Source organism: Coffea arabica, chromosome 3e (genome assembly GCF_036785885.1).
Source record: "Coffea arabica cultivar ET-39 chromosome 3e, Coffea Arabica ET-39 HiFi, whole genome shotgun sequence".
Classification (NCBI taxonomy): Eukaryota; Viridiplantae; Streptophyta; class Magnoliopsida; order Gentianales; family Rubiaceae; genus Coffea; species Coffea arabica.
The window spans coordinates 47,748,845-47,762,003 of record NC_092315.1 but is presented as its reverse complement, the minus strand read 5'-3'; the positions used below and the strand labels follow the sequence as shown (position 1 = coordinate 47,762,003).

Sequence of the window (13,159 nt, the reverse complement as noted above, 5' to 3'; positions counted from 1 at the left end):
GTATCCGATCGAAAAACCTCATTCCGATGATGACTCGACCGAGTCATCTCGATCTTTGATCAAGTCTTTGAACCATGATGGCAACTGAACTCGAACTTGACAATCCTCATAATATAAGGGCCAAATCGTTACTAATTAAGCAACAACACGCTCTCTTAATCAACCCCATAATAATAAAATAAGGGACAAGAACATATCATTTTTTTGTCAAATAGGATCACTTTTTTAGCTAATTATTTTTACTCTATAACTATTAACATTTTTTAACACTAACAAGTGTACGTACCTGTGAATAACCAGATGAATTTCAATCCAAATATAGATTGGTTTCATGATTCATCCATCCAATCCTGTATAAAAAGTTCTTTACACTGACTGAATAACAAAGATAAATCCAAACAGTAATGGCCCCTCTGTTCATTAAAATACTACCGGCGATCAATTCATCATCCATGATGCAATAATACACATTACCAACAGCCGCCAGCTATTAAAAAACTCTGCTCTCTGCTCCCACGTAGAATATAAGAAAGCACAGGCGCTAGCACTTTCCACCATTCACGGATTTCAATCTCCCATTTTCCAATTCCAAAGAGGCCAAAAACCCACCAAAATTAAGTTGAGAGAAGAAAAGGGTCGTTTTCTTTTGGGGTAGAGAATTCAGGAAAAATGGGTGAAGTAGAAGTGTGCAATAAGCAAGTTATACTGAAGAACTATGTGAGTGGCTTCCCAAAAGAGAGTGATATGGAGGTGAAAACTACTAGTTTGAAGTTAAAGCTTTCGGAGGGTGATTCTTCAGTAGCAATCTTAGTCAAAAATTTGTACTTGTCCTGTGATCCCTACATGAGATCCCGCATGAGCAAGCTTGAAGGACAGTACGTTGATTCCTTCACTCCTGGCTCTGTAAGTCACGTCCTATACATACGTATGTATGTATATATCAAATGGTCAAATAGTTATTAAATTGTTAAGAATTCCCTAGTTACTTAACTTTTTATTTAGTCAAAATGGTCACCAACTAATACATAAACACATTTTTGGTCATTCAATAAGTAAAAAAAACTCCCGTTTGGGTTGTTATTTTCTGGATTTTTTTTGTAGAAAAATATACTGTGAGTCTGTATCGATTTGATATACGTGAGATAAAAAAGTAATTGAAAAATGTGATCACAAAAAATATAAAAATTTTTCTTTGGAAAACTTCGATCCAGACAAGAACTTTTGCTCACTCAACTGATGAAAATTGAAACGTACATGTTTTAATAAGTTAACGGACCAATTTGACTAAATAAAATAAATAGTTCAGTCGTGAATAGTGCCATTTTCTCCATACAATCTTTATTTCTTTCCTTTTGCGTTTGCCTCACTAACCATAGTTGAAGTTGGTTGTTTTTGTTATACATTTGCAGTAGAAGAGCTATTCTTTTTATTGAATATGTTACTAACCATAGTTGGAAGTTGGTTGTAATTTGCTTTACTGGCTCACTAACTCATGTCCAATATTTAACAATTACCTGAATTGATTGTCTGCATGATAGGGAATGTTGAGAGTAATTAATGATTCAATTGAAAGGAAAAACTCTTGACCTTTTGTTAGTAAGCCAAGCTCAATACCTGATGACATTGGTTTTCATTGCAGCCTATAGTGGGATACGGAGTGGCTGAAGTTCTGGATTCTAGTCATCCAAACTTCAAGAAAGGTGATCTGGTTTGGGGAATCACTACATGGGAAGATTACAGCATTATTACTGCCACAGAGGTTCTCTTTAAAATCCAGCACACAGATGTGCCTCTGTCCTACTATACAGGCATCCTGGGTCAGTTTCTCAAAATTTCCCTATTCTTTTAATTTTATTTTTATGGTGAAAATGTGATTCCTTGATTGGTTAGTAAAGGAAAAAAATTAAAATTAAAGCAATGTTTTTCTTAAAATATGTTCAATTTAATATGTCTTACAGAAGACAACAGTCCTGCAATTTATTAGCTCAATGAGCCAGTAATCCAAGTGTTTTACGTCTGGATGATGTTCCACTAACTGATCATTTGTACAGATTGTTATGCATATTATGGTCCTTTTTATTACTTGTAAAGCAATAGTTTCCAACCCCCCGGGGGCTCTTAATTAGTATCTCCATGAAATGCCTAATTTGCCTTGAGTTGCTAACAGGTATGCCCGGCATGACTGCTTACGTTGGTTTTTTTGAGGTATGCTCTCCTAAGAAGGGAGAACGTGTCTTTGTTTCTGCCGCTTCTGGAGCAGTTGGCCAACTCGTTGGTCAATTTGCAAAGTTATTTGGCTGTTATGTCGTTGGAAGTGCTGGAAGCAAAGAAAAGGTCAGTGCTTTGAGAGGTCTACCCAAGTGAATTTCTCCTAATTATTGGTTGGGGGTGAGAAACTATTTGAGCTCAAAATACCCTTCTTTTCATATGACTGCAATCAAATGATATTCAAGATTGAAGTAATCTGCTAAAAAAAATGTAAGAAGCTAATGTAAGAATTTTTCATGTTCCTCCTGAGTGCGAGCAGATATAAGAAGCTAAAAGTTGGAAAGTCAAAGCAGGTGATGAGTTCCTTTAAGGCTTTAACCTTGGTGGTTTTGCATCTTTTTGAATGAATGCCTGAAAATTTTGGATGTTATGTCCGACCTGTTGAAAAATGAAAGCTGAATAAACGCATTTATGACCTGTAAGGCTGTAACTACATGTAATCCCAGAGTAGGTTCTTGAAAAAACCAAATTGGAAATGGGAACCATGTTTAAGACTTTCGTTAGCTTTACAGTTCACAAGAAGTTTTAGCCTCAAGACTTTTTACTGCTCCATATGTACCTACTGATCTGCTGAAGTCATTTGGCATGGTAGCTACTTCTTCAAGGAAAGGTATTATATGATGATTATGATATGTGCATCTAAAAGCCTAAAAGACCAATTAACACTCACTCGACTTGTCTTTGCTGCTATTGACGTATTTTTAAGGTTGATTTGCTGAAGAACAAGTTCGGGTTTGATGAAGCTTTCAACTATAAAGAAGAGGCGGACTTGAATGTGGCTCTGAAAAGGTCAGCTTCCATAGTGTGTGGATTATTGGGGACTTCAAGAAAAAGCCCTTAAAATTTGCTTTTCCTTTGGACCGTTACCAGTTGGAACTGCATAATTCTTGATGAAGACGACATTTTACTCGAATAAAGCATGTTCATCTTCCAAAATTGTCAGTTTTAGTTCTTGTTTCTTAGCATCATTCCAACTACCTGCAAAGACGCCCGATACTTCCATTTGCCTGAATACTTCCTAGTTTCTGCATCTAGAAAGATGTGGACTGCTTACTGCAATATTGATATTCCAGGTACTTTCCGGATGGCATTGATATTTACTTCGAGAATGTAGGAGGGAAGATGCTTGATGCCGTGCTTCTTAACATGAGCCTCAACGGCCGCATTGCCGCCTGTGGCATGATTTCACAATACAATCTTGAGCAGCCGGAAGGAGTTCAGAATCTGTTTTGCATAGTCAGAAAGGGAATACGAATGGAAGGGTTTCTGGTGTTTCATCACTATCATCTCTATCCTAAATTCCTGGAAATGATTATCCCACAGATAAAAGAGGGGAAGATCACTTATGTAGAAGACATAGCTGAAGGCCTCGAGAATGCCCCAAGTTCTTTGATAGGGCTGTTCTCAGGGCTCAACATTGGGAAGCAGGTAGTGTCCGTTACCCGTGGATGATGTATATATCATCTGGAATTGTACTTTTCTAGTCTTGTGCTATGGTTTTGTCTAGCATATATTGTTGGATATCAGGAGGCAATATATACTTGGTATCTCATCAGGCAATGCTGGGAAGCAAGTTGTGGATGTCTCCTGTGAATAATCAATCAGTGATGCATGTCATGTGAAAGTGCTTTTCAGCTTCGATGCTTGGTTTTGTCTTATCTACTGGATCTTCTTGTCAAATTATATACAGAATCTCAGACTGTTTTTCTGATCCCAGAAGCAGCACTTTTTGTAATCTTGTTTTGTTTTTTTGACTACAGAAAAGATCAATTGGTGCTGTTCTGTGTTACAGATACTGAACCAACAAGATTTTGCCATAATAATGAAGGAAGATGCAGCATTTTGCTTTAAACTCCACAACCTTGACATGTAAATACAGATGGCTTTCAATAAATTGTTCGGAATCTTTAGGGTGTTAACAGATCAGTAAAAAGTAAGAACAGTTAAAATTGCGAGAAAAGGATAAAGCAAAAGAAAATCTAGAAAATACTTCATCTGCTAAACGAGGCATTAACCCCTAAGAAGCACTTGGTTCATCAACTTTTCTCTAGCAACGACAAAATAATGACAAATATGCTCTGCCTACAATATGCTCAGAAGTGTTCTTTATTTAGCACATGAATAATATCCGTTGCTTGAGTGATATTTTCCATAAATCATTCAAATAGTTATCAAAATAATTAGAAAAGAATTGTCTGAACCAAATAGGGCCTTATCAGTGAATTGGTATGTGCAATTCACATTGGTCAGTACAGGAAGCAAGGAAGAATTAGACAGGCCAGCATGACCATTCTCTCATTTCCCATATTTCATCAGACCAGACAATGAATTCACAATCACCTTCACAGTTCACTCTCCCATACTGCAGGAATTCAAGGTAAAAGAGATCTTATTCTGACTACCAAAATTTTGGTTAGTCGAATTTCTTACTAATGACCCATTTGGAACTTAATCCAATCTGCAGGGGTTACAACATCACCGAAAACTACATTCCATTAGATTGCTGCTTAAAGAGAATGGTATAAAATGCATATCAAATGTATCCAGTACCCGGTAAAGTCACGACAAAATCAAAGATGATTAAAAACTCACAAGTAGGCCTGATGTGCAGCTCCAAATTTCTAAAAACTACTTTTTCAATCATATGAAAACAATGATGTCAATACATACGTCCTGTGATCATTCCATCTATAAAACGCCACGCCATGGTACTTACAAAATTGAAACGGAGATGCTGCAGAATGTCCAAATTTACACTGGATAAGAATATCCGCGAAGGTACCTCGAGTCCACTCCAGATTCACGCACAAGTGCAATACGACCAGTTCGGGCCACCTGATGAAAGGAAGTTCAGATACATACATGACATCCACCAAAAACTGCTCACGCTATCGCAAAATTGACCAATAAATAATTCCAGGAAACATATTGAATAGCCTATCACACTAACATGAGTAAACATCATCCAAACCTGATAAAAAAAAAAGATTTGTAATCCTACTCAGCATTTTATTTCCTATTATAGTGCTAATATCTAAATTTGCTACAAAATCAGTTGAACAAGACCATAGATGAGAAACAAACCTCACAAATGCCATAAGGCTCCAATAATCTTTGCAAAGCAACCATCTTGTCCAAATCTCCCGTAAGCTGGAAGAACACCCAAAAAAAAGTGTTGCACTTAAAAAGAGTGAAAAGAGGGAAGGAAAAGAGCCACAAACTGGTATAGAAACCCTAGCACTGCACCAAGTGTAGCAAAATGACCATCAAACAAAAGCACAAAAATTTCCAGAAAATCTTTTTCAAACCTACAGCACTTTTGGATCTCTTTTTACATTCAAAATCCACAAATTTGACCTAACTGACATTTATTCTTTGCTTGTATAGAAAGAGTATATCTCAACCTTCCTCGAGCAGTAGTGCCTATTACTTCCACATGACAGTTGCACACAATTCACTATTGAAGTGAAGAGTACAAGATGTAAAACTCATACACACGTCAAAATATTAAATGCTACTTAGGGATCATCATGTGTTTTGAACGGTAAACTGGGAATTAGTTCAAAAACAAAAATAAAATACAAAACTGGTTGTAACTGTAGAAAAAGTTGCTCATTTGAATTCTATATTGAACTTTTCTTACTGACACAATATACTAATTTCCAGCAATCCACTTGTGAAATTACTGTACTTTCCATTATGCAAAAAGTCATGTTTTTATATCGTTATTCCACAGAAACAAATTGCCAATGTCAGGATGGTAAAGCACTACCAAAACTGAGACTCAGCAGTTGTTCCATTGAATACCAAATTGCTCAGTTTATTGAATTAACAATATCCTATTCTGCCAACTAGACTAAATATTGATAAGGTTCTTTAAAAAGGTAGATGTACTGAAAAATTGTTGAAGCATATGCAAACTACAAAACACAAAGGATAAGAACCAGATGTCAACTTGACCACAAATTACAAAAAATTGAGAAATTATTCAATCTGAACCAACAACAGGAACAGAGACTTTGGCAGCCCCAAATATCTCTTCCCTTTAAATCACATGTATTCTAAATTCCTAATCAGATAAAGCGCTCTCTTTAAAAATCACAACTTATATCTTTCAGCCTACCAGCCACAATGAGGATAACAATAGTTCACATCATAAGAAACAAAACTAGTTAAAGAGCATGAAGGATTCCAGTTCATCAAACTCTGAAAACACTTTGGGTTTGTTTGGATAGCAAAATTTTCCAAATAGTATTTCACTTGTATCATAAACACATTTTCCAATCCACCTTTTTACATTCCCAACTACCTTTTTTTATCTCGCATACATCACATCACAAAAAGTGCTACAGTAACTATTCTAAATAATATTTCAAATAATACTCTAGTGGGTGGTCATGGTGGCAAGACTCTGACTCAAGTCTCCCCTTCGGCCTTCAAAAGGCTGAGAACTCCACCTTTAGATATAAGTGCATTACAAAAATGGATAAACTATAAAATTATTGTGGGATAGGACTTGGATAAAAGAAGCTGCTCAGTTAAGAAAAGAGTTTGCACGAAATGTTGCAGTGCATTGAAAAATGAACTACCAACACACAGGACAAGCAAAAAAAATACATTTAACCTTTATATAGCTAATATCCAGATTTAGCATCCATAATGCTTTTCGACAGGTAATATGCACATATTTTCAACAGATGAGAAAAAGTCAAATATGCCCCATACTAAACAAGACGGAAGCAAATATACAAGGGAGGCTACCAAGGGCGTTGGTGCCCTGAATGGAAAGTAAAAACTGAATTACTATAAGAACTCCAACCTCGAGAGTGATGGTATGATCAGACACATCAACAGCTTTGGCTCTAAAAATGCTGGCAATATCCAGAACATTGCGTCGAGCAGCAGCATTAACAGCAATCTTAATCAACATTAGTTCCCTCTCAGCAAATGGCATATGTGTGAGGTCCCGAACCTGCAATGAGGAATAACATGTTAAAATCTAATGACATTGCCCAAGAAATCCCTTTTACAGAGAACAAGAATGAAAAATGGAGGAAGAGGGAAATTCCAAACTGATTACTACACCAATGCAAGTGCAACACAATAAAAGACCAAAACATGAATATCCATAAGATGGCATCCCAGATTTCTGCAAAAATATTAAGAAACAAATGTCAAAGCAAAAAGGAAGATGAGTTCCACAGCCTCACGAACTTTCAGCTACTCCAGAAAGTTCAAGAAGCCTCTTGGCAGATCATTGCAATAATGAGCTTTGCTAACTACCCTCCATGCAATTAAGGCCTGACTTTGGACAAGCAAAATGCAGAAAAGAAAAATCAAGTCTGTACATCATGAAGACACATACTAGCAGTGCTAGAAGAATTATGAGTTAAACTTGGCAAATACTCTTAACCTTAAAAGTTGAAAATTTACTCTCAAGTTTAGGATCCTCTCACCTCATGAAGCTCTACCAACTTGCTAAGTTGCTGGACCAGCTTATTGATGGATGCATCTGTACCAGGAACAACAGTGGTAATGCGAGAAAGCCCCTCAACTTCAGCATGACCAACAGCTAGACTCTGACATGCAGGTCAGAAAAGGAAATCAGCTGCAGAGACATCCTTCAAAGAGAAAATAAAAAAAACACACATTGATCTGTTTATTAGCAGTTAATATACTTGAATATTGTAGCCTCTTCGAGCAAAAACACCAGTTACTATGTTGAGAACTCCAGGAGTGTCATTCACGAGCATTGACAAAGTGTGAGAGCGAAGACCACTAGTCTGAAAGCAGACCATCAAATTCAGGTAATATTTTGCAGAGATAGCTTGCGTACACAAACAATTCATCAACAACTCCGAGTATTCACACCAAGTTGCCACAGATCATGAAAGATTGATGGCATATATTACATATACGTGAAAGATAACAATCTTTGAGTTAATTGATACCATTACAAAACTTACTAGTGTTAAGGTAAACATCTTTTCAATTCAGCGAAATTACAAGATCATTCAGCATGTCACTTCGGGTAATAGCTAATCATCGAATCCATAAAACATTTCTTTTACTTTTTCCTATACTAATTCATGTTTAATGTACACTCAAAGATGAAAGCTTTCATGCTTGACACTTGACAGCTTCAGCCATGTAAAACAAGCTTGTAAATATTCAAACAGTGTCAATTAGAGAAATACTCCAAAGAACATGCTTTAATGAAGCCTGTAAAACAGTACAATAGGGAAGATGATTCTTACATCGTCATCAACCAGAACGCCCCAGTGAGCATCAAGAACTGGACTGATGTAGAAGTCATCATCTGCCTCCACAGGATACACATCTCCCTATTCACAAGCATCAATGTATCAGATTCCCAAGGTCACAATTAGAATACAAAACCAAAAACATGTAGGAAATAGTATATTACAGAATTGAGATATAAATAACATGTAGGGGACCGCAAGAATGTCCATTAAACTTTCCCAACAAGCACAGTGGTATTAGTCGCATATCCATTGATATAAAGATTATCTATATCTGGATGACCAAGGGGTTGGCAGGGTAGATGGGAATCTAGATATTAACCAAACGCAATTGTGTTATCTAGGAGGGGGCTCATGTAAACCATTTGATTCGCCACATGATAAATCTGTTGAAACATACAAGAAAGGAATAAAAATCAAAAATTAGTTCAGATTTATCCTCCTTGTGAAACAAGAAAAACCAAGATTGAGTCCACAGGGTTCAACACCCTGCTATTCTTCTCATCCAATGTCTTTCACAAGCACAGTATTACATAAACTTTTGCATTTGCATATGGAACAAGTTATTCTAGGAAATGTGCCGTAATAATTCCTGTGGAACATTTTCCAACTAATATAAGGTGGGTGGCATGCCAAATAAGGACTCTATGATCCAAAACAATAATTAAACTAGACAATCAACCCAAGGTCCAATAAATCTTGAAACAAATCAACACGTTACCAAGTATAACTGCCGCAAATTTTTGTATTCTATAACGTAAGATCTTTTAGGAAGTTTAAGCAGTAGTTCTGGCTATGTTTTGGTCATGTTATTTTTTGAGCATTAATCTGACACTGCAAATTATGCTTAAAATTGCCCAAAACTAAATCTTTTAACAACTAACAGAGAAATAGTTAAGTATGCAGAAGATATCAGTACAATACCATTTTTAATTAATTCTTCTAGACATGGCAACTTTTATCTAAGGTAAAGATTCACAGAAATAGGACACAATAATTGATCAGCTGAATACACTACCCCAGTTGATGTATCAGATTTTTCATCACGTATTCTCTTTGCTGCCCTTAATACAGCATCAGGAGACATTGTGCCTTCAAGATCTGGATATGAAGCTGCTGAAAACCTCCAAAAGGGAGCAGACTCGCCCATTTTTTCCCTTCTCAAGGCAATCTAAGATTAAGGCATCCAATAAAACAACAACTACATTAACACATGTTAGACAAAGATGCATACGGAAGAAAGTGAGAACATTTGGTTAAAATTTTGTATACCAAACCTTTCCAGTTCGTGCAATTTCTCTAATTCCAAATTTACTTAAATTCCTTTGCACAGCAACCAGCTTTCCGGGATCTCCAGTTACCTGTTTCCACAGTGCAAAGGGATAGTGAAAGGTGAACAAAATGAGCAATTTCTAATTCTAGTCTGTCAAGAATAGATGCAATAATTAACTTTACAGGAGTTTTTAGCAGCATGATATTCATCAAGTTCAGCAGGAAGGAAAGGATACGGGCATAAAGAAGTCAACATTAACGAATCTTCATGATGCCTATTTGTCACCAAAGCAACATGCATGAACACAATCAGTATGAAGACAAACAGAAATTTTGAGCCTTCTGTCATCTAACAGAGCCAAAATGGATGAAATTCTATTTTCTTTACGAGAAAAAAGAATGAGTCTGACAACCAAGCACAAGGAAACTCTACAAGTGGCTTGTCCATGTCCCCAAAAAAAGCAAGAGAAGAAAATGAATCAAAGAACACATTGGTAAGGTATAACACGCAATATAACATGAAGAAGTCAAAAGCAAGGGCCTAAAATTCAACTTTTGCTTTCCCTAGATAGAAGATGGTAAATTGCTCATGCTATAGAAAACTCGCTGCAGATAATGGAGTGGGGTATGCTCTCACAACTTCCACCATCACAAGGGGAAAGACCCAAGTTTATCATAGTATTACCATGTGCCAGATAACATCAATCTATTATGTAGTCATTGCAATTATAGAAGATTGAAGTTCAAATTGCAAACATGTAAATTAGTAATTGTAATCGAGGTATAACCAAATCAAAAGTGCTCTAGTACAACCTCAATAGTCAACGAATGATCTGATATATCCACAATTTTTGCTCTAAAAGTGTCCACCAACCACATGACCTGGAGATTACATAGCAAGATCAGAATCGTTAACCTGACAACAGATCTAAAGTGGAAATAAAACAGAGAACTGCAGGGCACTCATAAAAGTTGCAGGTCAAAGGATAGAAGTCTTTTGTCAGAACTACAATCACTCCTCTAGCATTAAGGAAAATTTAAGGTACAGCAATCAAAGGATATAGAATAAGAACCTCTGCTCGATAATCTGGATCTGAATTTATTTTTACAAGCATCAGTTCTCGTTCTACCTGCGGCTCCTTCGAGATGTCTTCGACCTGGTCATGGAAATCGTGCAAACAAAAGTCTACAATATGAATTTTAATGATGAAGTCACTCAAAAAGATGGAATCAGACAGCTGTTTGTCAAGAACAATGCTTCAGGTGAGGTGTTAAATGGCAGAATCTTCAGCAAACAACAGAACTATTTAGTCGGATACCCCAATACATAACCACAGACATAAAATTAAATAAAATATGACCACCTTTATCACGTTTACAAGCTTCTGGAGCTGTTCCATAACTTGTTGCAGCACTGTATCAGTTCCACACACAGCTATAGTGAAAAGGGCCTTATCCTTGTTCAGACCAACTGCAAGTGACTCAATGTTATACCCCCTCCTTGCAAACACTCCTGCAATCCGATTTATCATCCCGCTTTCATCACCAACAAACACCGAAATAGTGTGGCGCCTCACTCTGAAGTCATAGCAACATAAAATTCCCATAACAATAATATCCATAAGAACTTTAACATCAATGACCCTACCATTTGATGAACCTTAAAAAGAAAAAAGTAGTCTTTTTCTCTTATTTATACGTAAAGGAATCAACTTCTGGCAGCATTCATAAAAAAAAAAAAAAAAAAAATTCAGAAACAAGGGCCAATAAGTAGAACTTAACCTAACCCTCTTCCTTACCACTACCATTTAACTTTGCAATTCTTGTCCTATTCTCCAATTAAAATCACATGAACTATATCCATTGGCCTTTAAAAGGTTTTATGTTTTTGGGACAAAATTCACTAACATCATACACTAACAAAACCTGAAGAAAACAAATCGTCTTTCATCAAAGTAAAGTACCAAGAATATAAGAATCATCACATCATCAGAACAAAAACTTATATCAGGAAAATCCCAATTAACAATAATACACAATTCCCAGGAATTTTTAGAAAAAAGCGAAATACACAAAAATCCCATAAAGATTAAGACTTTTAGCCAATGTATCATCTATAAACAAAAATGCCACTTAAACAACAATAAAATGACAAAGGAATAAATTTACAGAAATAACAGAACAACGAAAAATGCTAACTTGGGTCTGGTAGCGGAGGGAGGTGAATCAGAGACAGAAAAACTGTTACTGTCAATGCTGCTGCTGGTGCTATTTGCACAGACAAGTAGTCTTGGGGGATGTTGTTGTGTTGAAAAAGGTGGAGTTTTCTTGAGAAGAAGCTTTTGGGGAGAAGAAGAAAGATTTGAGAAGCAGCCCACATGAAGAATTCTACAGCTATTGCTACTACTAGCATTACTGGAGGAGTCTATAGTTGCAACGGATGGTTGTTTCAACGAATTGATTGTTTGGAAGGAGGATGGAGCTGAAACGGCAGCCATTTTTACACACAGTATTCTCTCTGAAGTTCTGAAGGATACAGGGCAGGACGGTCATCAGAAAGGAGCAGAAGGACCGTCCCTCAACAGTCTCCTCACAAGCCTCAACAAGTGGTTGAAAAAGAGCCACCCAGCCAAGGACCACAAAAAAAGCAAAAGTCTTGTCGTTCCAATTAGTAAAATATAAAAAAAAAAATATTTTGACTTGTCTTATCTTAACGAACAGTATTAAATTAAATCAAACTTTCAAAAGTTCGAATTTTGAAATGAAATTTTGAATTTGATAGTTAGTTTTAAGTTAAAATTGGAAAAGTCATTATTCAACATAATGTTGAAGAAAATAATTTTATTTTTTTAACTGAGAATTGAAAATTCAATATTATATTTACCTTCAAGGAAACTAATTTCTCTCTCTAGCTGGGGATGAGAAAATTAGTGAGAGATAACCTTCTCTCTCTTTGTTGAAGCTGGAGGAGTAACGTGTTGTGAGGGATGTGTACTTGATGGATAAGAGTTATTCAAACTGAAGAAGCAAGCTATAGTAGTGTTTCATCATTACAGAAGAGATTTGTTGACGATTAAGGGTAAAGAAGACAGATGCAATAGGTATTGACGCCTCGCAATTTCGATCATGAAGCAAATATTGGGTAGTAAAATAGAACTGAGTACATGCACCACTATCCCGGATAGCAAAGTAAGGTTGAAAAACAATGGTAGAGATAGATGAAGGTAATTCTACTAACCCTTATCGTTAATTTTGGTTTTTCATAGATCGATTATTAACTCTTAAAATAACCAAGTTATTAAATTGATAAAGGAGTTTAAGCTTCACACAACTGGGGAATAATGTTAAGTATAATT

At 36.2% G+C, this 13,159-nt stretch overlaps 2 protein-coding genes across 3 annotated transcripts; one reads left to right on the top strand and one right to left on the bottom strand.

The window, feature by feature from the left end:
• The first annotated feature begins 542 nt into the window (after positions 1 to 542).
• On the top strand, positions 543 to 4,059 carry LOC113736997 (2-alkenal reductase (NADP(+)-dependent)). The gene is made up of 5 exons (XM_027264236.2): positions 543 to 903; positions 1,640 to 1,817; positions 2,168 to 2,334; positions 2,975 to 3,057; positions 3,342 to 4,059. The coding sequence occupies exons 1-5, from the start codon at positions 670 to 672 to the stop codon at positions 3,718 to 3,720; spliced, it is 1,041 nt and encodes a 346-aa protein (XP_027120037.1). The 5' UTR covers positions 543 to 669; the 3' UTR covers positions 3,721 to 4,059.
• A 684-nt stretch (positions 4,060 to 4,743) lies between these two features.
• LOC113736996 (acetolactate synthase small subunit 1, chloroplastic) lies at positions 4,744 to 12,424 on the bottom strand. Of its 2 annotated transcripts, XM_027264234.2 has the most exons (12): positions 12,003 to 12,424; positions 11,168 to 11,381; positions 10,877 to 10,960; positions 10,617 to 10,685; positions 9,809 to 9,892; positions 9,550 to 9,702; positions 8,526 to 8,612; positions 7,947 to 8,051; positions 7,725 to 7,847; positions 7,088 to 7,240; positions 5,353 to 5,418; positions 4,744 to 5,103 (listed from the first exon to the last, which is right to left on the bottom strand). In XM_027264234.2, the coding sequence occupies exons 1-12, from the start codon at positions 12,299 to 12,301 to the stop codon at positions 5,020 to 5,022; spliced, it is 1,521 nt and encodes a 506-aa protein (XP_027120035.1). In that variant the 5' UTR covers positions 12,302 to 12,424; the 3' UTR covers positions 4,744 to 5,019. The 2 variants fall into 2 exon arrangements, with proteins under 2 accessions (XP_027120035.1, XP_027120036.1); XM_027264235.2 differs by lacking the exon at positions 7,947 to 8,051.
• Between the last annotated feature and the right edge of the window lie 735 nt (positions 12,425 to 13,159).